We start from the raw sequence: 26868 nt of genomic DNA, 5'->3' as shown, positions 1-26868 counted from the left end.
GTTCTTCCAATCCATGAGCATGGAACATTTTTCCATTTCTTTGTGTCTTCCTCAATTACTTTCATGACTATTTTATAGTTTTCTGAGTACAGATTCTTTGCCTCTTTGGATAGATTTATTCCTAGATATCTTATGCTTTTGGATGCAACTGTAATTGAGATCGACTCCTTAATTGATCTTTCTTCTGTCTTGTTGGTGTATAGGAATGCCACTGATTTCTGTGCATTGATTTTATATCCTGCCACTTTACTGAATTCCTGTATGAGTTCTAATAGTTTTGGGGTGGAGTCTTTTGGGTTTTCCACATAAAGTATCAGATCATCTGCAAAGAGTGAGAGTTTGACTTCTTCTTTGCTGATTTAGATGCCTTTGATTTCTTTTTGTTGTCTGATTGCTGTGGCTAGGACTCCTAATACTATGTTGAATAGCAGTGGGGATAATGGATATCCCTGCCGTGTTCCTGACCTTAAGGGGAAACCTCCCAGTTCTTCCCCATTGAGAATGATATTTGCTGTGGGTTTTAATAGATGGCTTTTATGATATTGAGGTATTTACCGTCTATCCCTATACTCTAAAGAGTTTTGATCAAGAAAGGATGCTGTACTTTGTCAAATGCTTTTTCTGGAACTATTGAGAGGATCATATGGTTCTTGTTCTTTCTTTTATTAAGGTATTGTATCACGTTGATTGATTTGTGGATGTTGAACCAACCTTGCAGCCCAGGGATAAATTCCACTTGGTTGTGGAGAATAATCCTTTTAATGTACTGTTGGGTCCTATTGGCTAGTATTTTGGTGAGATTTTTTGCATCCATGTTCTTTAAGGATATTGGTCTATATTTCTCCTTTTTGATGGGTCTTTGTATGGTTTTGGGATCAAGGTAATGGTGGCCTCATAAAACAAATTTGGAAGTTTTCCTTCCATTTCTCTTTTTTGGAACATTTTCAGAAGAGTAGGTATTCATTCTTTAAATGTTTGGTAGAATTCCTCTGGGAAGCCATCTGGCCCTGGGCTTTTGTTTTTTGGAGATTTTTGATGACTGCTTCAATTTTGTTAGTGGTTATATGTCTATTCAGGTTTTCTATTACTTCCTGGTTCAGTTTTGGTAGATGATACATCTCTAGGAATGCATCCATTTCTTCCAGGTTATCTAATTTGCTGGCATATAGTTGCTTATAATATGTTCTTATAATTGTTTGTATTTCTTTGGTGTTGGTTGTGATTTCTCCTCTTTCATTCATGATTTTATTTATTTGGGTCATTTCCCTTTTCTTTTTCATAAGTCTGGCCAGTGGTTTATCAATCTTATTCTTTCAAAGAACAAGCTCCTAGTTTCGTTGATCTCTTCTACTGTTCTTTTGGTTTCTATTTCATTGATTTCTGCTCTGATCTTTATTATTTCTCTTCTCCTGCTGGGTTTAGGCTTTATTTGCTGTACTTTCTCCAGCTCCTTTAGGTGTTAGGTTAGGTTGTGTATTTGAGACCTTTCTTGTTTCTTGAGAAAGGCTTGTATTGCTATATACTTTCCTCTTAGGATTGCCTTTCCTGCCTCCCAAAGATCTTGAACAGTTGTGTTTTCATTTTCATTTGTTTTCATGACTTTTTTTAATTCTTCTTTAATTTCCTGGTTGCCCCATTCATTCTTTAGTAGGATGCTCTTTAGCCTCCATATATTTGAGTTCTTTCCGACTTTCATCTTGTGATTGATTTCCAGTTTCAAAGCATTGTGGTCTGAAAATATGCAGGGAATGATACCAATCTTTTGGTACTGGTTGAGACCTGATTTGTGACCCAGGATGTGATCTATTCTGGAGAATGTTCCGTGAACACTAGAGAGGACTGTGTTTTCTGGTGCATTGGGATGGAATGTTCTGAATATATCTGTGAAGTCCATTTGGTCCAGTATGTCATTTAAAGTCTTTATTTCCTTGTTGATCTTTTGCTTAGATGATCTGTCCATTTCAGACAGGGGGGTGTTAAAGTCCCCCACTATTATTGTATTGTTGTCGATGTGTTTCTTTGCTTTTGTTATTAATTGCCTTATATAATTGGCTGCTCCCTTGTTGGGGGCATAGATATTTACAATTGTTAGATCTTCTTGTTGGATAGACCCTTTTAGTAGAATATAGTGTCCTTCCTCATCTCTTATTACAGTCTTTGGTTTAAAATCTAATTTGTCTGATATAAGGATTGCCACCCCAGCTTTCTTGTGGTGTCCAGTAGCTTGGTAAATCGTCTTCCACCCCCTCAGTTTCAATCTGGGGCTGTCCTTGGGTCTAAAATGAGTTTCTTGCAGACAGCATACCAATGGGTCTTGCTTTTTTATCCAATCTGATAGGCTGTGTCTTTTTATTGGGGCCTTTAGCCCATTTACATTCAGGGTAACTATTGAAAGATATGAATTTAGTGCCATTGTATTGCCTGTAAGATGACTGTTACTGTATATTGTCTGTGTTCCTTTCTGGTTTATGTTACTTTTAGGCTCTCTCTTTGCTTAGAGGACCCCTTTCAAGATTTCCTGTAGGGCTGGTTTTCTGTTTGCAAATTCCTTTAGTTTTTGTTTGTCCTGGAAGCTTTTTATCTCTCCTTCTATTTTCAATGACAGCCTACCTGGATATAGTATTCTTGGCTGCATATTTTTCTCATTTAGTACTCTGAATGTATCATGTCAGTCCTTTCTGTCCTGCCCGGTTTCTGTGGATAGGTCCGTTGCCAATCTAATGTTTCTACCATTGTAGGTTACAGATCTCTTGTCCCAAACTGCTTTCAGGATTTTCTCTTTGTCTCTGATACTCGTACGTTTTACTATTAGATGTCAGGATGTTGACCTATTTTTATTGATTTTGAGGGGGGTTCTCTGTGCCCCCTGGATTTTGATGCCTGTTTCCTTCCCCAAATTAGGGAAGTTCTCTGCTGTAATTTGCTCCAGTATACCTTCTGCCCCTCTCTTTCTTCTTCTTCTGTGATCCCAATTATTCTAATATTGTTACATTTTATGGTATCACTTCTCTCTCGAATCTGCCCTCGTGATCCAGTAGTTTTTTATCTCTCTTTTTCTCTGCTTCTTTTTTATCCACCATATTGTCTTATATATCACTAATTCTCTTTTCTTCCTCATTTATATAACAGGGCCTCCATTTTTGATTGCACCTCATTAATAGCCTTTTTGATTTCAACTTGGTTAGATTTTAGTTCTTTTATTTCTTCAGAAAGGGTTTCTCTAATATCTTCCATGCTTTTTTCAAGCCCAGCTAGTATCTTTAAAATCATCATTCTGAACTCTAGTTCCGACATCTTACTAATGTCCGTATTGATTAGGTCACTGGCAGTCGGTGCTGCCTCTTGTTCTTTTTTCTGAGGTGATTTTTTCCATCTTGTCATTTTGTCCAGAGGAGAATAGATGAATGAGAGAACAAAATGCTAATAGGGTAACAACGATCCCTGATAAATCTACACTAAACAAATCAGAAGAGACCTGAAACCAGGGGAAAAGAAAGGGAAAGAAAGAAAAAAAAAGGAAAAAGATAAAAAAATATATGATCAAATATGATCAGGCTGGTGCATAGATCAGTGCCACACACTAGATTTTGGGTGTATTTTGGTCTGTTAGAAGAGACTGCCTCCCATAATTTTAAGGAAAGAAAACATATATATTTACAAAAATAAGGGTAAATACAATCAAGGGATGGACTATGACTATAATGGTGAAAATTATAAAAGATTTTAAAAAAGGGATTGATAAGATGTTGGTTGAAAAAGGGAATGAAAAAAATTAAAAAAAAAAAGAAAATTAAAAAAATTAACTTTGAAAAACTAAAGATTCCTGGGGAAAAAAGCCATGAATTCTATGTGCAGTATTCCCCTAGTGCTGGAGTTTTGCCGTTCTAATTGATTGGTAAACTTGGTCTTGGCTGGCTGTTCTTGCTGATCTTCTGGGGGAGGGGCCTGTTACCTTGGTTCCCAAAGGTCTTTGCCAGAGGCGGAATTGCCCCACTCTTGCCGGGTCTGGGCTAAGTAATCTGCTCGGGTTTGCTCTCGGGAGCTTTTGTTTCCTGCAAGCTTTCCGTACAGCTTTGGAGGACGAGAGTGAAAATGGCAGCCTCCCAATCTCCACCCCGAAGGAGCCGAGAACTTGGGGTGCTGCTCCTCAGTGAGCCCCCAGAGAAAAGCAATCGGTCACTCCCATCTCCCCGGTCTCTGGCTGCACTCCGTGCTCATCTGGCCCGTGACTGAGTGTTTCTATCTCTGGCACAGGACCCTGTGTGGAGTCTCCAAACCCAGCAGATTCCTGCGTTGCGCTCCCGCACTGCTCCTCCTGGGGGAGGAAGGGGAGTCTCCGAGATCTGCCACTTGTTGGGTCCCTGCTGGAAGAGCAGTGGCCCAACTGTGCTGCGGATCACAGTTTATGGCCACCCCGAGCTGAGAGCCCACTCTTCGGCTCCATCTCTGCAGCCGGCTTCCCTGCTCCGATACCTGGGAGCTCTGCCACACTCATGCACCCCCTGGTCTTTCTGTGACCCCGAGGGTCCTGATTGCACGCTGTCCCAGCGAGGGTTTCGCCCCCCTGCTTAGCCACTGGAGCGACTTCCCTCAGCGGAGCAGAATTCTAAAAGTTCCGATTTTGTGCTCCGCTGCTCGATCTCTTGCCAGAAGCGGCTGACGGAGGCCCCCTCCCCTGCCGTCCCTCCTCCCCAATATCGCCTCGGATTCACTTCTCCTCATGTCCTACCTTCCAGAAAGTGGTCGCTTTTCTGTTCAGAGAGTTGCTGCTATTCTTTTCTTTATCTCCTGTTGAGTTCGTAGGTGTTCAGAATGGCTTGATCTGTACGTATCTAGATGAGTTCCTGGAACCAGATGAAATTTAGGTCTCCTACTCCTCAGCCATCTTGCTCCTACTCCATGTATTTTTGGACAAACAGAGTTGAGCACTTTCTAAACTAGTTTGGATTTATCACATAGTGATGAATATGTGTTCTCATCTTTCCTTTTTTTTTACTATTAATCATTTATTTTTATCTGCATTGTTTGCTGTTAATCTAATTCCAGTTATATATCTTAGTTATGGTTAGCAATCTTACATAAATTCAGATTGTCTATGTGTTAATATATGAAGTTGTTTTGCTTAAAAACAAACAAATAAAACAGAAAAACCACACAAATTGGCCAGAAAGACTAAGATACTAGGGTAAGAAAATCTAACAGGGAACCAAAAAAAAAAAAAAAAAAAGCAAGAGAGGGAGAGAAAGAGCTAATAATACCACATATTAGGATCAACTTGAGAAGCCAGTGCAGACCAGGCAGGTTAATGATCTTGAATAACATTCCCTTCATCACAGCTAAAATCCAAGGAGATGTTTTATATACATAGACCAATTACCATGTTCATGTATTAAATTTATTTTTACCAGCGGTGTTTGATCGAAGGAATAAAGTCTTTGTATATATATTTCTTCCAGTGGCTTACATTCATAGATTATAATAAATAATTCCTCAGTAAAATTATAAATTAGTGCATAGTTCATATTTATTTCTTTATTCCTACATCGTGGCCTTAACCAAAATATGTCCAAATACAAAGGTTATAGACTTGAATCTCATGCAATCACTGATAATTCAATAAACTTCAGTGGAGGCATAATTCTTGGTTCGAGTTTTAATATTAGAGGAGTGCCTGCTACAGGTCATTCCTCTTGTTGTCTCACAGTCTTGCAGGGGAGAGAGAAGATGAAGAAGCATTTATAAGCAATGTGAGATGTGAAATGGAAATACTTAAAAGGAACTGAGAAATACAGAATAGGGAGTAACTGAGCAAGTAATCGGCAAGGCGTAAGGTAGGATGACCAACCATTCTGTTTTGCCAGGGACCGTGGGGGTAACTGGGACATGATATACTTTTCTGGCGCTAAACCTTAGAATGTCCTCCCACCTTGTGTCCTTTTCACAACTGGGGCAAGGGGTGTTCCTGGCATCTAATGAAAGAGACCAGAGACCCTGCTAAACCTTCTATAATGCACAGGCCATTTCCACAAAAAAAGAATCTGACTCAGATTATCAGTTGTGAGAGACCCTTGTCAAAAGGGAAGGAGCTATTAGAGAGAGAGAGAGAGAGAGAGTAAAGATGTTGATTGTGTTGGAGAGGGGGTAATGGACGCCCAAGATGGTGAGAGGGAATAAAAAAAAAAAAAAGCAATTGGTGTGGAACAGGATAAACTGAAGCGAAATTTTGTTTTGTTTTTTTTTTTAACTTTATTTTATTATGTTATGTTAGTCACCATACAGTACATCATTAGTTTTTCATGTGGTGATACACGATTAATTTTTTTTCGTAAAACACCAAGTGCTCCACGCAGTACGTGCCCTCCTTAATACCCATCACTGGGCTCACCCATCCCCCACCACGTCCCCTCTAAAACCCTCAGTTTGCTTCTCAGAGTCCATGGTCTCTCATGGTTCTTCTCTCCCTCCGATTCCCACCCACTCATTTTTCCCTTCCTTCTCTTAGTGTCCTCCATGCTATTCTTTATGTTCCACAAATAAGTGAAACCATATGATAATTGACTTTCTCTGCTTGACTTATTTCCCTTAGCATAATCTCCTCCAGTCCCATCCATGTTGATGTAAAAGCTGGGTATTCATCCTTTCTGATGGCTGAGTAATATTCCGTTGTATATATGGACCACATCTTCTTTATCCATTCATCTGTTGGAGGGCATCTAGGCTTCTCCCATTCTATGGGTTGCCTCTTTGTTTTGTTGACTGTTTCCTTTGCTGTGCAGAAGATTTTTTATCTTGATGAAGTCCCAAAAGTTCATTTTTGCTTTTGTTTCACTAGCTTTTGGAGATGTATCTTGAAAGAAGTTGCTGTGGCCAATGTCAAAGAGGTTATTGCCTATGTTCTCCTCTAGGATTTTGATGGATTCCTGTCTCACATTGAGGTCTTTCATCCCTTTTGAGTTTATCTTTGTGTATGGTGTTAGAGAATGTTCGAGTTTCATTCTTCTGCATGTGGCTGTCCAATTTTCCGAGCACCATTTATTGAGGAGACTGTCTTTTGCCCATTGCATATTTTTTCCTGCTTTGTCGAAGATTATTTGACCATGAAGTTGAGAGTCCATATCTGGGCTCTCTGTTCTGTTCCATTGGTCTGTATGTCTGTTTTTGTGCCAGTACCATGCTGTCTTGGTGATCACTGCTTTGTAATATAGCTTGAAATTGGGCAACGTGATGCCCTAAGCTTTGTTTTTCTTTTTCAACATTTCCTTGGTGATTCGGGGTCTTTTCTGATTCCATACAAATTTTAGGACTGTTTGTTCCAGCACTTTTAAAAATACCATTGGATTTTGATGGGGATGGCTTTGAAGGTATAGATTGCTCTGGGTAGCATAGACATTTTAACAATGTTTATTCTTCCAATCCATGAGCATGGAATGTTTTTTCCATCTTTTTGTGTCTTCTTCAATTTCTTTCATGAGTGTTCTGTCGTTCCTAGAGTATAGATCCTTTACCTCTTTGGTTAGGTTAATTCCAAGGAATCTTATGGTTTTTGGTGCTATTGTAAATGGAATCGTTTCTCTAATTTCTCTTTCTAGAGTTGAAGGGAAGTTTTTAAAAACAGCGGATAGGATGTGGCTGCCATCAAGTTCATGCTGGATGGCATTATTTTCCCCATTGACATGGGAGCAAGAGCATCAATCTCTTGGAGGTGAGAGGTCTGTGCAGGACAGACTGCTGGAGAGTGGTGCAGGGCGGGCAGATGATTGATAGATGATACAGGGTCCTGGTGAGCCTTAGAGCATGAATTTGCAATGGCATGAGCCCATGCAGTGCTGCGATTTTCTCAGGCAAGGCTCAACCCTTCAGCATGGGAAGGGAGAAAGCTGTATTCTAGAACTGATTGGGGACCTTAAAGCAAAGGTATAGCGTGGGAGAGACTTCAGGGAACTGATGGGAGCAATTTGACTGTTAGAACCCTCAGCTGGATGGTAGAAGACAGCAGAGCCACCATAATGACCCTTTGTAAAATAATGACCATTTTCCCAAATGCTTTTCATTTAGTTCAGTCTCTTAAGTATACATGTTGTGACTGCTTTGCTTTGCATATTCTGAACACTGGTTTTATTTTCCTCTGTTTATTTTGCCTCAGAAAAACACTGATAACCCCAAAGGACATTTATTTAGTGAATTGGAGTAACTGATGCATATTTAAATATTAATTGAAGCCCATCCCTTTAGCATCCTCTTTTGTCTTTTTCCCTTTGAAACACCAGGCCTGAAAAAAGATCTATTTCATGGCGTTTTTAGATCTACCTCAAAAAGCAGCTTTGACTCTCACTAGGTTTCCAAAGACTTCAGGTAGTAAAATTTGACAAAGGTGTTGCAAAGAACTTTAAAACGCCATTCCCTTTGATTAAATTAGTGAATGATTAGATTATATAATGATTCAGAGAAAGAAGTAGCATGGATCGCTCAACTTTTAGTATCCCAGAGGCTTTATCTTTTCATTTGGTACTGAATCAAGTTTTATCCCAGGATAATCTAGAGGCTGTTTTTCTAATTCTGGAAGATTAAGTTCATCGAAATTCTCACATATATGTTCCTGGCATATATTCACAAGTGCTCCTATTACACAAATACAAGGGAAGCATTTTCTTCCTTTCAATAACGATTTGGGATCATTAACAAAAACTCTTTGGGGCACGTATCTAAAAAAATGCTTGGGTTATACATTGATATTTTAGAATGGTGCAAAAAGGCCAGTATTATTGCATAATTGGAATCATTAATAATACAATTTTTTTTGCATCTAAAGCTAGGTCCAACCTTGCAGGAGGTCTTAAAATGGTGTCATTTTATTGTAGTCAGCATAAGATGATCAGTGTAGCCCTGCTGGATGAAAGGGTGGCTACCGCATGCTTAGGTCTGGCAAGAGGCTTTGCCTATTTGCAAATGTGTTCTGAGGATAGCAGGGGGCTGGGCCCCATCAGCTGTCAGCCACAGCTTCTGTTTTGCTCTGAACAATAGCCATGTTGCCAGGGCAGTAATTATTGGCTGATTTTCCTTCTAAAATAAGTGTCTTAATAATTTGTCACAAAACTAACTTAAATTGCTGTGATGTTACTTGCAACAGTTAAATTAGGGGGAAAAAAAAAGCAAGCCATAGCAATAATGCTTTAGTTTATTTCTGCACGCAGTCTATATTGGTAAATAGTGTAATTAAAACCTCGTTTGCAGGTTTTTCAAAAAGGTTATTTTTGTGTGGGAAAACCCTTTGTTTTCTTACTTAATACCCTGAGCTGTAAATTAGAGAATGGGGGGGAAAAGTTAGTTGGCAAATAAAGGTCCTTACTGTCTGTGCTGTTTTGGAATGCCTCCCATATTCCTGGGGCTCAGATAATGTGTTTCTCTAGAAAAGCATGCATAATCTGCACCGAAATGAGCTGGTACCAGGGTCTGCACTGCCCAGGGATACAAATTAGGGACTTGATATTTGAAAACTAATCTGACTGAAAAGTTTTAGTGTTACCTCATGTCTCTAGGTTCAAGTGTTACCGAAATTCTCTTACCAAGAGAGGTGAGATGGGTATTTGTGTAGATAAATCGGATGGTGTTAGAGAAAATTGGGAACAAAGGACTGGCCAGAGCGTAACAGATTTCAATGAGGACAGGAAAAGAGAAAGAAAAAAAAGAACCCCAAAAAACCCCAAAGCCCCTTCCCCCTCCTCTCGTTGGCTTTCTAAGTCTGTATGTGTTTCAATTCACAGGCAGCAAGAATGAGCCATTTCCTCCTCAGATTTAACACGCTGTCATGGAAATGCTGATAGGGTTATTTTACGGAGACATAGCTTAAAAAAAAAAGAGCAAGAATTAGATTATAGCATTATACTTTGCTCCATCTAGGGCTCATTTTATTAAAGTTCTTTAAAGGTTTATTTTCATCTACAAACCAAGAAATTGTACCCCATTCTCTCTGTGCCAGGATCCAGTTAATGTCAACTTGAGTTTTCTTTGTAGACAGGGCCAATCCATGGCCCTGGGTGATCATCTATTATTATCATAGCTTGCTTGTACATGACTTCACAGCCTTAGCATAAACCAGTTGTCATGCTTTCCATCTTTTGTACCCCCAAATAGCTCACTGAGTAGAATTTGAGAATGGGTGGGTAACGGGCTGCTCTTTGGGAATTCAGAGATCAATCATTGTTAGCAAGATTAAATTCAGTGTAACACTCTCCCCAATTTGTGTTGAATGAATGCAGATTCTTTCTCTTGACTCTAAAAAAGAATTTGATTTTATTTTAGAAAGGATGGATTTAATATGTAAAATGAATGCCGTTCTTTTGCTTGCTACATGTGTTCATTTGGAAGGATACCAGAAAATGAGTATTTTTAATATCCTACAAAATGTTATTGGTTCTAAGAGTTACCTAATATTGAATGAGAATATTTGGAATCTTGCAAATTGCTGCCAAGTACCTTTTTGGCTTTGGGTCTGCAGAGAAGTGGATTAAAAAAAATCTAAATTTAGTCGAAAATATCTGGAAGGACATAGACTCATACATAAAATATCCATATGACCAAAGTAATTGTGCCTTTTTAAAAAAGGTTTTGAATGCCTACAATATGTTAGGTATTGCACAGAATGAAGCTATGACATAAGCCTTAGAAACTTAGAGTATTGTGATCTCTAGCAAAATATTGGTCTAAATGTGAATAATGCTGGGCATTTTTCAAATGTATTTTTAAAATCATCATTTCACTGTAAAATGACATTGTTGTATAGGCCAGTCAATTTTTTTCAATTTTGCATTTTATTTTTTCCATTGCTTATTCGTTATATATGTACCTGTTAACAAATGGTAATATACCCTAAAATAAAACATTGAGTACCAAGGAAATATTTTTAAATAATGAAATTTTTAAACATTTCATTATTGGAAGGATTTTAAAATCATAATATTATTCATTTTGAAGATAATATTAATTATGGACTTTCTTTAGGAAATGCTATCCTATTTATTATAAACCTATATTTTTATAATTAATATTTCTTGTGTTATGAAAACTCAGCAGTTTATTTTTACAATATTCTCTTTTAGACAGATCATTTTTGTAACATATCAAAACAGTATATGTAAAGAGATGCTCTTTTGTCTAATAACAAGGTTTTCTTATGATACTGATTCTAAATTTCTCCAGTAAAGACATTTGAACATCATTTTGTGATCTGTTTTACTACTTCCTCAAGGTGTGCGCATGTGCGTGCATATATACCCTTTCCATGTTGGAGCTACCTGGGAATATTTTAGTTACTTTTATTTTCCAAAGTACCTTGCTAATTTACCAGTTTGAAAGTGATATATGAAAACTTGCAGTCCCTTTATTCCTGGAAGATGGATCTATCCTAGAAGAAATAACCCAGGCTTTTGCCAGTTGTGGTAACACCTCACTGGGGTTGGGAGGCAGGAGTTACAAACAGTACTTCCTATTGGCTCAAAGCACTTACAGTGATATCAGTAGATCTTCTCATTGTGGCATTGGCTTGCTACTGGTGTCTAAAGGGAAGCCAGCACAGCATGCTATTCCAGTTCCTCTGAAGCAATAACAAAACATAATTTATGTAATTGATATATTGTAAATTTCTTAGAAGGGAAGTAATAGCATCCATATTCTAGAGTTTGGGAACATAAAATTGGGGAAAAATCAGGGGGGAAATGCCAAAGATGGTATTGTTTTATCATCCAGTTTTTCTTTCTTCACAACTTCAATTATATCTGCGCTCATGTTCCTTTTCAAATAAGCCAATTACCTTTCCTGTGTGATCCAATTTGCAGGTACATGATAAGCAGCAGGTTAGAATGAAGAATAAATGATTACTTTTAATGATGATCAGCACATCTGATGTGATAAATTATGATTAATGAGTAAATTAGCAGTGAATGATGTAAATGAATCTGCTTTGAAAACTAATTCTATAAAAATATGCTGAAGGGTTGGTGTAGTTTCTTTTTTTGTCAAATACAGTGTCTGTGTTAAATAGCCTTGTGAGTATATTGCCATTTAGAGGGAATATGAAGAAAGCCAATAAATATTGTGTCATTTGCCTACATCTTTACTGAATGAGCCTGGGAGATTGCATGACTTTTCATCTGTTTCAGCATAAAGGCCTTTATCACTTTATTGAACGAAAACGGATGCGCGGTCTGTGTATTTTGAATGCATAAGTAGGTAGTAAGCAAACCCGGGGGCTTAAAGTGGAAAATGTTGAGTAAATATCTAAATGGTGCTGCTGATAACATGTTTTCATTAAGAATGCATGAGTCTGGCATAAGGAATGGTAAGAATGGCTTTACAGATTGTATCTAAGAGATTCAAGACCACTGGCAGCCTTTCTGAAATTTATGTCACTAAACCAGTGGTTACTGTGAGCGTCTTACACCAAAACAGATGGCCAGTCTTACTAAGCATGTCAATAGTTCAGAGAAGTTTTACGGCCCAGACACAGTGAATGTAGGGAATTGTTTGTTTTGGTCATAATATCCCATGGCTATATGTTAAAAAAAAAAAGTTACAGTGGTGAGGCCATACAACTTTTACTGCTGTCAGACAAGTGTTTATGACCAGGTATTAATATATCTTGACATAAGGCGAACTAGAAATTTATTTAACTGCTGTAAACGGACGAGTTCATATGTAATCTCAACTCTACAAGATTTTTTTTATTTTTTAAATTTTATTTTATTAGGTTATGTTAATCACACATCGCTACAAGATTTTTTAAAAAAACAATTGGAAAGATGAAAATGAACTTCAGTGTTTTTAAATTAAAAATTATTTTCTATTGCGTTTAGATACTATTCTCAATAATAATGTTTTGTAGATATTTTTTCTTCATCCTTTTCCTCTTTCTTCATTGGTCTATAAATGTTCACCCCTGAGCATTTATTTACCTTACACTCTGTTGTGCTAAGGAGAAATGGAATTGAGAAGTATTTTAGATGATTCTTTTTTGAAGGGGTAGATTTTCCAGCTTTCTCCTCAAAACCAGTCACTCTCTGAACTCTACCTTTTATCTCTCCTATTTAGCTCAAAGGGATAAAAATTTGGCCAATGATAAAGTGATAATTTTCAGCTTTATCAGTAGTCTAGGTAATTGGATACTCTGATATATATTTTTCCTGTGAATATATGAGTTATTTTAAAATGTATAAAAAGTCTTAAAAACATACAATTTTTGATCCAATAGTTTTGCATATAAGAATGCATCATATGTAATGAAATTTTACATGTAGAAATGAATCACATATAGGGATTACATATATGTGCAAGGATGTAATTATAAGAATAATCATTGAAGCATTTTTTATAATACTGAAAATGTAGGAACAATCCAAATGTTTAATAGTAAATTAAAATATCTATTTGCTTTGTAATATAAAATGATATTCAATTTAAATATTTATTGACAAAAGAATATACAAAATATATTTTAAGTAAAATGTGGGCTATAAAATAATAGTATAATATAAACTCTTTTATGTAAAAATTATTAAATATTAAATGGGCATAGAGCAATTTTAAAACATATTCATCAAGGCGATAACCATTAGGAGGTTTTAAAATTTCTTTTAATTTATGTTTTCTAATTTATGTATAATGAGTATATTATTATGTATAATAGATAAGGTCATCTTACTTAAAAATGAAAAGCACAATAAGAGTCAGAGAGGAGGATAACAATGTGATAACAATGAGGTGGAGTGAATTCATAAAAGAGCTTGAGGTCCATTGAGTTGTTATACTTCATCTGAAGTCAGTCCTAAGGCAGGCACATGAATGTGTGATTTGGTTATGCTACATTTTGACAACTTAGGACCTGGTTGGTTCCATCAGTCTCCCACCGTGTCACATCAGTGTTTTACAGTGTCAATGTGTATTATATAAAGTTTGCACTCTGCAGCTAATTGATTCTATAAGCAAACATAATTCAAATAGAGGCACAGTAATCATTTTTACAATATTATTATCCATACAAAATACTCAAAAATGTATAGCCAAGGATTGGGGGGTATAGAACCTTGGAGAGCTTTTTATCAAGTCTGTGTATGCAGTGAACACCTACTATGTGCCAGGAGAGAATAGGAGCTATGGGACTTCAGAGATGACCAGATCACAAATGCTTCTCTCAAGGTTCAATTAATGTGAAGGGAGAGAAATACATGAGCATAAAATAGCTATAATAAAATATAGACTGTTCTAACTCATAAAAGAGATACAAAAAGAGATAAGAGATACAATAAGAGATAAAATAAGAACAGATTTCATCCACATGGGAGGCTCAAAGAAAGCTTCAAGATATTTCTTGGGATTGAAAATGGAAAATTTCTATAAATTCAGAAATGGGACCGAAAACATTTTGTGCAAGGGAATAGCATATACTAGGACACTGAGGCAGGGAATTCTAGGTTCTTGATGAGCAAAGGTAAACCATATTTGGGAAAAATAGGTTGGCAGCAGCTTTGAAAGATCTTAAGAGCCAAACAAAATTTCTGGGTTTATTTGACAGTAGCAAGCTATTAAAACTCATTTATTTTTATGTTTCTTTTGAGTGGAAAAGAGATTTAATCATAGATGCATTTTTACAAACGTCAAAGAATACGGTGGGAAGGGCAAAGAAGGGTCATCGATAATGTGTAATATTGATTGTAGCAATAAATATCTGAAGTGAGGGTGACCAGATGGGAAAGTTTAGATACTATGGTATCGTTAAGTGATTCTCAAACTTGGCTGGACATTGGAGTCCTCTGGAAATTAATTACCCATCCCTACCCACTGATCTTCTATTTGAATTGGTCTGAAATGGAGTCTAAGCACGATAGTTTTGTGTTTTTTGTTTGTTTGTTTGTTTTTATTTTTTTAAGGCCCCCAACTGATTCTAATGTCCATCTTACAGGAGAATCATAGTCGTTGTTATTGGATATGAAAAAAGAGGAGTGAGATGTTGTAGAAGCAGAATCTATAGGACTTAGTAATTGAATGGTAGTGGGGTGGAGGAGGAGAAGACAAAGAGGTCAGGGCTGCGAGGCTGGGTGTTTGGGAGGATGGAAGTGCCCCAAAGAGAAATGGAAACAGTAAGAGAAGGAGGATTGGGAAGGCGGAGGGCATGATGTGTTTCCACGATAATAATTTTGGAATGCTGCAAGGCAATCTTTCAAGCAGTTAGAAATGAGGACTTGACATTGAGGGAAAGTTCAAGTTAATGTTTCCATTAAGTCACATTTCTTCCTATCCTCCTTCCCTTTTTCCTTCTCCTCCTTTACCCTCTCCTTTCTGTCAGTGTATGTATCCATGCTTTGTCACCTTGAATATTGAGAGTTATACAGAGGCACAGACATCAGTCTGCCCAATAGAGGACTGCTTTAGAGTCATTTTCAAAGAATTGAAGGTTAAGGCTGAATACAGTTAATGGTGTAGATATACCTACAATATGTCATTGAAATGCTTTGGAAAGGAAAAGGGGAAATTGATGTCAAGAACATCAGTGGGGTATTTGTCTTTATCCACCATGAACAAACTTAATGTATATACTGAATAATACAGAAGTATTCTACCATACTAACCTTGGAACTTACATGATCTGTTTAGGAATTTTGTGTCATTGATTTTTGTCTGTTGACTAGGCATCATAGTTCATTTATCCCTGATTTAAATTGGCTCCTGGAAATTAGAAGAGTAATTTCAATAAGCCTTCTGAGTGACCTTTTTCACTTAACAAGTGGAAAATAATTGCTGTAATACAGCACAAAGTATTTGCCAAACCCTTGAGAAAACAGTCAGTATATATTCAACTAAAATATATGACCTCACTGATATGAGGAATTCTTAATCTCAGGAAACAAACTGAGGGTTGTTGGAGTGGTGGGGGGTGGGAGGGATGGGGTACTGGGTGATAGACATTGGGGAGGGTATGTGCTATGGTGAGCACTGTGAATTGTGTAAGACTGTTGAATCACAGACCTGTACCTCTGAAACAAATAATGCATTATATGTTAAAAAAAAAAAGAAGATAGCAGGAGGGGAAGAATGAAGGGGGTAAATCTGAGGGGGAGACGAACCATGAAAGACTATGGACTCTGAAAAACAAACTGAGAGTTCTAAAGGGGAGGGGTGTGGGGGGATGGGTTAGCCCGGTGATGGGTATTAAGGAGCGCACGTTCTGCATGGAGCACTGGGTGTTATATGCAAACAATGAATCATGGAACACTACATGAAAAACTAATGATGTAATGTATGGTGATTAACATAACATAATAATAATAAAAAAACAGATTTGAACATATACAATAAATTGAGTTATACCATATTGTCTATGCATTATCATTGTAACTTCCCATTTTCTAGTTTGGCACAGTAAGAATATTGAGGCTTCGCAATTAGTTCCAAAGTCCATGACTCACTCATAACCTCAGGGAGCCTTCCTTCCTTTCTTTTTCCTTTTTTCCCCTCTTTCCTTCCAAATCTTTATAGTACTGTAAAGCTTTCTATAATTCTCTAAAATAGCAGTAATGCTGTTATCTTTCAGGACTATGGAAAACATTGCACAAAAGATATATAGAACATTAGTCCACTGCATGGTATTCACTAAAGATTTGTTATTTCTTTATCCCATTTTGAAGTATAATGCTTCTTAAGTCAAATTTTAAGGCTATAAGATTGAAAGACAGCATCATTGATGACTCAGAAAAAGTCTCTGACATTGAAGGTCTATGCTGGCCATGGATATCAGACATGACCCTGTTCAGATCCTGTGTGATAGGATAGATGTCCCCACCGGCCCCAGTTTATGTAGACCATCTGCCATAGAAACCAGTTCAGCCTGATGTGTGTGCCACACTTCTGCCTCCCTTACAGTCATGCATCAACTTTGGGACCTCCCTCTTTTCATGTGCCCCTGGGGTTTTGCTGGTATCTCAGGCACTCTTTCCACTCTCCATTCCTGCCCAGTAGAGATCAAATGAATCATAACAGAATTCATCATCCACTAAACTCTAGCCACTCTTTGTGCTTGGGGTAGTGATAATGAGTGTGTTGTGGCAGGAAGGGACTGTAAAACCCCAATAGCTCGTATACCCTCAGACCTGGCCATCATCCTTAGAACCACCCCTGACTCCTGGTATGCTCTGCATTTCCTGAGCTTCCCTTCCTGGTACTTCCAGAGAAAGAAAAAATGGGGTTGAGTTCAGTTGACAGTCTCATAAATTCTACAGACACCTTTTTGGGAGGAGGCAGATTCCTAAGGACAGAACTACCTACATATTCCTACTGAACATTCCCTCATCCTCTCCCTTAGTATCATTAAATAGCATCATTAACCTTCCCCTTTCAAGATTTTAAGTACATTATTATGACAAATACCCCTTTAAAATCAGAACTCTCTATTTAAGGAAATGTTAATCAGCTGAAAGAAACAAAGCCAATTAGTTACATGCTGTTAGTTTTGTTCCTCATTTGTCATATTTCCTTGATGTCTGCAGAAGCGGCTTATTCATTAGAATTAAATTAGACAAATGGCACTCTCATTTCTTCCTTTCCGTTTTGTAGTGTGTAGTCCTTTCTGTGAATCGGTTTTTAAGTGATTCTCAGTTGGCCAATCAAGTTACTGCAAATCTGAGTTGTCTTCTTAACCTTTAAGAATTTCTCATAAATTCCTTTCTTGCATGGATGTTACTAGTAGATTTCAATGGTTCTCCCCCATTAATGTCTAGCTCTATCTAATATAGTGTACTAAGGGGAGAATTTTGTCCTTGACAGAGCACTTTGTTAAGGATGGTCAAAGGCAGCTTGCTGGTCTTGGTAGGATCTGTCCCCTTAATTTAATAACAATAACTGTTCATTAGGCTTATCTCCTTGTTTTCAGAGAGCCTAACAACTTGAAACCTGATATGGTTTCAAAATATTACGATCATTAGATGCAAAGGTACTGTGCATTGGTTATATTTAAAGAAACAAACTAACCTCTTAGAAGCAAAAACCCATCTGTGGTTTGAGATGTGTAGGGAAGAATAATCTACCAGATTCCCAGAGCTAAGTGTCTGTATCCTGAGAATGCATAGTCTTTGAAAACAGCAATTGAGCATGGCAGGCATGTTCTAGAATATCAGTCATGCCTCTGTTCTGACTCATATGCATGTTTAGCTTTTCTGTTTTCCATTTAGAAAACAGACTTTCTGGGTCTAACAGTAATTTGACCTCTGTAGTGCCCAGCATTAGTTTAATGAAAGGTCATACTCCTCACTTGTCAAAACCAGCTTGATTAGAAATGTATTTGCAAAGTGCAAGGCTGGCAGCTTTAGGGGGATAGCAATGGCGGTCAGCTGTAATAACAGAACGGTGCCTATCTAAGTACTGGTGCCTGTAAAGTTTTAATGTCTTTCCATCTTTAAGCTCTTGATATTTCTCTCTCTCTCTCTCTCTCTCTTTTTGTTAGACCAAGTGTAATATTTGGTGTATCTCCAAGTGTATCTCATGGGATAAACATGGGGATTTTGATTATTCAGACCTGAGGCTGTCATATTGTGTGTTTTTTTAGTAGCAGTCTTTGTTTTATGCTTTTATGTGGATTCTCTTCTCTTCCTATCTTCAGAGTCTGACCTAAATTTGGGTAATATCCATGACAAAAGAAGGCAGAAGATTCATTTCGTTTCTTTTAGTAAGCTGAGATATTAGAGAGGAGAAAGTGGTGCTATGTTTTATTATACGCCTCTGAGAATAAACACTTTTACTTGCCTCAAGCATTTGTTGGAGTTATTAAGTTTGGTTTTCTCTCTTTCTCATTTCTTTCCTTTGGCTGGCTGCCTTGTATTGACAGCATCAGTCTTAGAGCTTGACTAGCCAAGATGATTATTTTTGCAACAGTCATGCTCACTGAAGGCATTTTACTACATATCTAGAAACTAAACTTTGTATCATAGAATGATGGCATTTATCCTTTTGCAGTTTAGATTTTGTGAGCACATGTAGAAAAACTGACATCAGATCCCATGAGAAAGTCATGATTTTCTTGTCTGTGAAGACTAATGTCTTTCATATTAAAAAAATAAAAAGCTCTGTGTACATACACTTGATATACCTTTTTTTAATGTAGTGTGATCAATTTCATTTCTTGTTTACAAATAATACATTTAAGGACCATTTTCAGTACTTTTTTTTGAAGAATACTGAGTCACTATAGTTGTATTTAGTAGGATTTAAGAAAATAGTCCCAGATCTGAAGCAGATTCTAACTGGTTATTTTAATAAAATTTCCACAGTTCAATAGGTTAATTTCATTACTTGACCTCATCTCCAAAAATAAAATCTTTATAGCAGCATCCAGTGGTCATAATACTGCAGATTTGATTATTTGTGAATATTAGCATGAAGACTTCAGGTATGAACAGAAAAGGAAGGTAAGCGAGAAACACATCTGAACATTGGAATGGTAGTCACATCACCTCCCTGAGAATATGGGGGGATTTGCCTTCTGTGCTTTCCATTTAGAAGTCAGATTTCTATGTTTTTTTTTTATTTTTTATTGTTATGTTAATCACCATATATTACATCATTAGTTTTTGATGTAGTGTTCCATGATTCATTGTTTCTTCATAACACCCAGTGCTCCATGCAGAATGTGCCCTCTTCAATACCCATCACCAGGCTAACCCATCCCCCACCCGCCTCCCCTCTAGAACCCTCAGTTTGTTTTTCAGAGTCCATCATCTCTCATGGTTTGTCTCCCCCTCTGACTTACTCCCCTTCATTCTTCCTCTCCTGTTATCTTCTTCTTTTTCTTTTTTCTTAAAATATGTTGCGTTATTTGTTTCAGAAGTACAGATCTGTGATTCAACAGTCTTGCACAATTCACAGCGCTCACCATAGCACATACCCTCCCCGATGTCTATTACCCAGCCACCCCATCCCTCCCACCCCCAACCTCTCCAGTAACACTCAGTTTGTTTCCTGAGACTAAGAATTGCTCATATCAGTGAGGTCATATGATACATGTCTTTCTCTGATTGACTTTTTTCACTCAGCATAACACCCTCCAGTTCCATCCACGTCGTTGCAAATGGCAAGATCTCATTCCTTTTGATGGCTGCATAATATTCCATTGTGTATATATACCACATCTTCTTTATCCATTCGTCTGTCGATGGACATCTTGGCTCTTTCCACAGTTTGGCTATTGTGGACATTGCTGCTATAAACATTGGGATGCACGTACCCCTTCGGGTCCCTACATTTGTATCTTTGTGGTAAATCTAGTAGTGCAATTGCTGGATTGAATGGTAGCTCTAATTTCAACTGTTTGAGGAACCTCCATACTGTTTTCTAGAGTGGTTGCACCAGCTTGCATTCCCACCAACAGTGTAGGAGGGTTCCCCTTTCTCCACATTCCCGCCAACATCTGTCATTCCCTGACTTGTTAATTTTAGCCATTCTGAGGGGTGTGAGGTGGTATCTCATCGAGGTTTTGATTTGGATTTCCCTGATGCCGAGCAATGTTGAGCACTTTTTCATGTGCCTGTTGGCCATGTGGTTGTCTTCTTTGGAAAAATGTCTGTTCATGTCTTCTGCCCATTTCTTGATTGGATTATTTGTTCTTTCGGTGTTGAGTTTGATAAGTTCTTTATAGATTTTGGATACTAGCCCTTTATCTGATATGTCATTTGCAAATATTTTTTCCCATTCTGTCGGTTGTCTTTTGGTTTTGTGGACTGTTTCTTTTGCTGTGCAAAAGCTTTTTATCTTGATGAAATCCCAATAGTTCATTTTTGCCCTGGCTTCCCGTGCCTTTGGCGATGTATCTAGGAAGAAGTTGCTGCAGCTGAGGTCGAAGAAGTGGCTACCTGTGTTCTCCTTTAGGATTTTGATGGACTCCTGTCTCACGTTTAGGTCTTTCAACCATTTGGAGTCTATTTTTGTGTGTGGTGTAAGGAAATGGTCCAGTTTCATTCTTCTGCATGTGGCTGTCCAGTTTTCCCAACACCATTTGTTGAAGAGACTGTCTTTTTTCCATTGAACATTCTTTCCTGCTTGGTCAAAGATAAGTTGACCATAGAGTTGAGGGTCCATTTCTGGGCTCTCGATTCTGTTCCATTGATCGATGTGTCTGTTTTTGTGCCAGTACCATACTGTCCTGATGATGACAGCTTTGTAATAGAGCTGGAAGTCCGGAATTGTGATGCCGCAAGCTTTGCTTTTCTTTTTCAATATTCCTCTGGCTATTCAGGGTCTCTTCTGGTTCCATACAAATTTTAGGATTATTTGTTCCATTTCTTTGAAAAAAGTGGATGGTATTTTGATGGGAATTGCATTGAATGTGTAGATTGCTCTAGGTAGCATTGACGTCTTCACAATGTTGGTTCTCCCAATCCATGAGCATGGAACGTTTTTCCATTTCTTTGTGTCTTCTTCAATTTCTTTCATGAGTATTTTATAGTTTTCTGAGTACAGATCCTTTCCCTCTTTGGTTAAATTTATTCCTAGGTATCTTATGGTTTTGGGTGCAATTGTGAATGGGATCGACTCCTTGATTTGTCTCTCTTCTGTCTTGTTGTTGGTGTATAGGAATGCCACTGATTTCTGTGCATTGATTTTATATCCTGCTACTTTACTGAATTCCTGTATGAGTTCTAGCAGTTTTGGGGTGGAGTCTTTTGGGTTTTCCACATACAGTATCATATCATCTGCAAAGAGTGAGAGTTTGACTTCCTCTCTGCCAATTTGGATGCCTTTGATTTCTTTTTGTTGTCTGATTGCTGTGGCTAGGACTTCTAATACTATGTTGAATAGCAGTGGTGAGAGTGGACATCCCTGCCGCGTTCTTGACCTTAGGGGAAAAGCTCTCAGCCTTTCCCCATTGAGAATGATATTCGCTGTAGGTTTTTCATAGATGGCTTTTATGATATTGAGGTATGTACCCTCTAACCCTATACTCTGAAGAGTTTTGATCAAGAAAGGATGCTGTACTTTGTCAAATGCTTTTTCTGCATCTGTTGAGAGGATCATATGATTCTTGTTCTTTCTTTTGTTAATGTATTGTATCATGTTGATTGATTTGCGGATGTTGAACCAGCCTTGCAGCCCAGGGATAAATCCCACTTGGTCATGGTGAATAATCCTTTTAATGTACTGTTGGGTCCTATTGGCTTGTATTTTGGTGAGAATTTTTGCATCCATGTTCATCAAGGATATTGGTCTGTAATTCTCCTTTTTGATGGGGTCTTTGTCTGGTTTTGGGATCAAGGTAATGCTGGCCTCATAAAATGAGTTCGGAAGTTTTCCTTCCATTTTTATTTTTTGCAACAGTTTCAGGAGAATAGGTATTAATTCTTCTTTAAATGGCTGATAGAATTCCCCTGGGAAGCCATCTGGCCCTGGGCTTTTATTTCTTGGGAGATTTTTGATGACTGCTTCAATTTCCTTAGTGGTTATAGGTCTGTTCAGGTTTTCTATTTCTTCCTGGTTCAATTTTGGTAGTTGATACATCTCTAGGAATGCACCCATTTCTTCCAGGTTATCTAATTTTCTGGCATAGAGTTGCTCATAATATGTTCTTATAATTGTTTTTATTTCTTTGCTGTTGTTTGTGATCTCTCCTCTTTCATTCATGATTTTGTTGGTTTGGGTCATTTCTCTTTTCTTTTTGATCAGTCTGGCCAGGGGTTTATCAATCTTGTTAATTCTTTCAAAGAACCAGCTCCTAGTTTCGTTGATCTGTTCTACTGTTCTTTTGGTTTCTAGTTCATTGATTTCTGCTCTGATCTTTATTATTTCTCTTCTCCTGCTGGGTTTAGGCTTTATGTGCTGTTCTTTCTCCAGCTCCTTTAGGTGTAGGGTTAGGTTGTGTATTTGAGACCTTTCTCGTTTCTTGAGAAAGGCTTGTATTGCTATATACTTTCCTCTCAGGACTGCCTTTGCTGTATCCCATAGATTTTGAACAGTTGTGTTTTCATTTTCATTGGTTTCCATGAATTTTTTTAATTCTTTAGAAGTCAGATTTCTATGTTTAATAGTAATTTGACTCCTTAGTGCCCCCACTTACCAAGATTTAAGGAAGCACTTGTTCTAGTAGTCATTGCCTATTTGTAGAGTGTCAGAATTTCCATATTTCCTTTTGTGTGTGTATGTGTGTGTGTGTGTGATGAGAAATAGGATGCTATCCCTTAAAAAAAAAACAAAACAAAACCAGGTGCAAGAAGAATAGTATCCTATATTCTAGATTTACTTAATTTCTGGTTAGTACATAGTCATTTTATACCATAGCCTTTACCTCACTCACACATTCTTGCAGGAAATTTCAAAATGGAAGTTAAAGGAGAAAACATGTTAAAATTCATTTTCATTCAGGGTCAACAATTTTTAAACTATGTACTTTGAAGAGGAAGGTTCCAAAAATGACAGTATTGTACCATGTAACATAGCAATGCAATACATTTTATTTTTCCAGGGAAATTCCCTAAGAATTTTAATTGCATGATTATAGTTTTCATATTAGTTGCTGACAAGTGTGTGGTTATTATCAATTTACATTGTTTGCAATAGCAGAATGAAAAACATAAACACTTCTAATATCATTTTTGTTTGTTTGTTTCCAGAAAAGTGACATCAGTGTACAGTGTTTTTTATTCTTCTCACTGTTAGTCATTTCAAATCATTTTAAGTACTTCCAGCAGTTCTGGTAATCATCTAGTTTGTACTGCTACCAAGAGTTGTTGTAGGATGTGATAGAGAGTAGGGCTGTGGGAGCCTGCTCTCTTTCCTAGTATTCCTGAACAAAGAGGGACCTGTATTCCCACTAGTTCTACTATCACCAAGTTGAATTTGCTGATGAGGTGGAGACTCATTTTCCAGCACTAACATTGCAAAAATGCCTCTCCCCACTCTTCTTTCTTTCTCTCATCGTGGAGATGATACACTAAGCTAGAAACCTTAAGACTGGAAGGGATCTCTGAAAAATAATTTATTTTACATTTCATATTTTTACAGTTAAGAAATAGGGAAGTTAGGGAGCACCTAGCTGGCTCAATCAGTTAAGCATCCAATTCTTGATTTCACCTCAGGTCATGGTCTCGGAGTTGTGAGATTGAGCTCCATGTCAGGCTTTGTACTCAGCACGGAGACTGCTTGAGATTCTCTCTCTTCTTCTCCCTCTACTTCTCCCCACCCTTGTGCTCTCTCTCGCAGGCATGCTTACTCTCTCAAATAAATAAATTAAATCTTAAAAAAAAAAACAGAAACAGGAAAGTGAGACATTTTTTCTCCAAGATGATACATATACATTATGGGAGAGCTGAGATGTGAGTCTGGCCTCCTTGACTCCAGGAAAACCAAGATCAGAGTCAGAACACACCGTCAAGCCAGCAGGAGCATCACGTGGGAAACATGAAAACACGGCAGAGAAAATATGGTGATGAGCAAACAGTGATGAACTTTGTTATTTTCTTCTTTCTTAATATCTAAGGATTATTTTCAAAATAAATGTTAGCTACAGTTGCTTAAAACCATTTTTCAATAGCATTTAACTGAAAAACAGTAGGAGAGGAAATTTGTAATGGGAATAAGAAAATGAAATGGAAAAGTAAGATGCTTTTGAATTAAAAAAATTTAATTGCAACATAACTGCAAAAACTCAAAGATGTGAGAAAAATGTAAAGAAGTAGGAAAAATAATGAATATACCTTCTCCCCCAAACCACCACTGGTATTTTGGCATGTTTTGTCTCATCTTTTTGGGGGGTGCATTTTTCTTTATTATCTGATACCCCTCATATCGAATTGTGTATGATGTTTTTGTGGCTTATCATTGAATCACAAGTATTTCTCATGTCATATTATAAAAACTTTATCAATATAACATTGACTATTTGATGTTCTATCATCATGCCATAGTTCATTTCACTGTCAATTCCAATTTTATTTCATATTTAGGGTATACATAATCTTTGCTAAATAAATGGCATAATAGATATCTTTGTGCATAAATACCCATCTTCATTTTATTTAATTCTCATATAATAGATTTCTAGATCTGGAAATGCAAGATGGATAATAAGTAGGTTTTGAAGAGAAAGGATGAATGTTAGGAACATTTTAAGGAAGTAGAGAACATTTAAAAACCCTCTAACTTCTAGCCTTTCATCTTTAGGAATCTTAAAGTTTACATCTTTTTTTTTTTTAACAGGAATTCCTCCCCCCCCCCCCATGACTTTGGAGTCTTCTTGACTCATCTTTTATGCAAATTATGAAGTTAAGTTTCAAGTAAGGCAGAGCACAATATTTAGGTTAAGGAGTCACTTTACCATTTTTCCGTATTTCTGTTTCTTGCCAAACCTTCTAATTCAGGGCTATATTTCTTGTCTCTTTAAAATTTCCTAGAATTTCTCTTAAATGTCACTAATTTTAATGGCTTAGCAGTGGCAGAGCTGCTTTCTGGCAGTGCCCTGATAATGGCATCAAAGCAAAGAGCTAAAATTTTACTCACTTTGATTGATGAGCTCATTTTGTTACAGAGGACAAATTGGATTTTTTTTTATACTGGTAATAAAAATTAATGTGTGATGTTGCTTTTCGGATGTTATTAGATCTCTGCCTTAATACAGATTTCAGCAATAAAAGCACTAGCAGGTATCTTGACCAGGAAGTTACCTCCCTTCCCTTTAAACTACTCTTAAAAGTAAAAGGTGCTTTTCTAATTTTGTAATCCTGGTGTGTGCATATATATATGTATGTATTGGCCTCAATGAGGTTGAGGGCTGTGGGGAAAGTGGTGGCAGTGGGGTAATACGCTGTATTTCAATTTTCCATCTAATTGTGATGTTTATCTCTGTTTATTTCAGCACCTCCAAGGTTTACAAGAACTCCCGTTGACCAGACAGGGGTCTCTGGCGGAGTTGCCTCTTTCATTTGCCAAGCTACAGGAGACCCAAGACCTAAAATTGTCTGGAACAAAAAAGGAAAGAAAGTCAGCAATCAGAGATTTGAGGTATTAGGTCCATTGTTCTGTTTCTCTGGGGGAAAAATGTATCTGCTCTATCTTTGGTTTGTATATTGCTTGTTTTACTGTATATGAAGTGTGCTAATCACTGAGATATGGCCTTCTTTTTGTTGCTTGTGTTGGAAAACTTAGTTCTTAATGGCTTTTTGAAAAGGAATTTGTGGGTTCAGGTGACTAACTTTTGTATTTAATTGTATCAGCCTCAGTGTTCTTGGCGTCCATCTGTTAGCATCATCCTCAAACTGTTTCCCCTTAAGATTGCGGGAGTCTCACATCCTCCCACAACCAAGGCTAGAAGATGAGTGAAAGCTTCCTATGCTCCCAGCGCTTACTGAGTTACTTGCTTGTCCCTGGACTAGTGTATATGGACAACTGATTGGTACAGGCCAATTAATTTAAGTTAATCAGAATCTACCTCTGTTGCTGGGAATGAAGTAGGTTCCATCCAACCCTATGGCCTGGAGTGCGGAAGCAATGTTTTCCTATAGGAGATTCAGGTGCCTATTACAAGGAAGAAGGGGAATGGGTACCAGGCAGCAAATGAAGCTGTCCATTGCACCTCACAGCTGTGTTTTACAAGTACCATGAAATAAATGAGAAATTAGCTCCAGTTGTTGGGCTAAGCACTACTCTGGAAGAATATACCCAACCAGGTTGATATTGCAGTTAAACCTTTGAACAAATTACTCCAGAAAGCTCAGTGACTTGAAGATGATAAAGCATAATTCAGATATTATTTTGAATATTTTTAAGGAGACTAATGGCTCAGAAATTTGCTCATTTTGGAGGTGAAAAATAAGTAATAAGATATGCAGAGAAAAATTGGAAGAAGCA

The 26868-nt window shown here is 37.4% G+C and overlaps 1 protein-coding gene across 23 annotated transcripts in view; it reads left to right on the top strand.

Annotated features, from left to right (window-relative positions):
- Positions 1 to 26868, top strand: part of PTPRD (protein tyrosine phosphatase receptor type D) — a 758123-nt gene that overhangs the window by 412711 nt on the left and 318544 nt on the right. For all 23 annotated transcript variants that reach the window (XM_073880761.1, XM_073880763.1, XM_073880782.1 and 20 more), the window contains one exon: positions 25877 to 26022. In XM_073880761.1, coding sequence (XP_073736862.1) covers positions 25877 to 26022 — 146 coding nt within the window. The remainder of the gene's footprint in view (positions 1 to 25876; positions 26023 to 26868) is intronic.

This window comes from Callorhinus ursinus, unplaced genomic scaffold (genome assembly GCF_003265705.2).
Source record: "Callorhinus ursinus isolate GAN/ISIS: 27379988/994484 unplaced genomic scaffold, GSC_fseal_2.0 scaffold39, whole genome shotgun sequence".
NCBI lineage: Eukaryota > Metazoa > Chordata > Mammalia > Carnivora > Otariidae > Callorhinus > Callorhinus ursinus.
The sequence above is the reverse complement of the archived record's forward strand: the minus strand, read 5'-3'. Positions and strand labels throughout refer to the sequence as shown.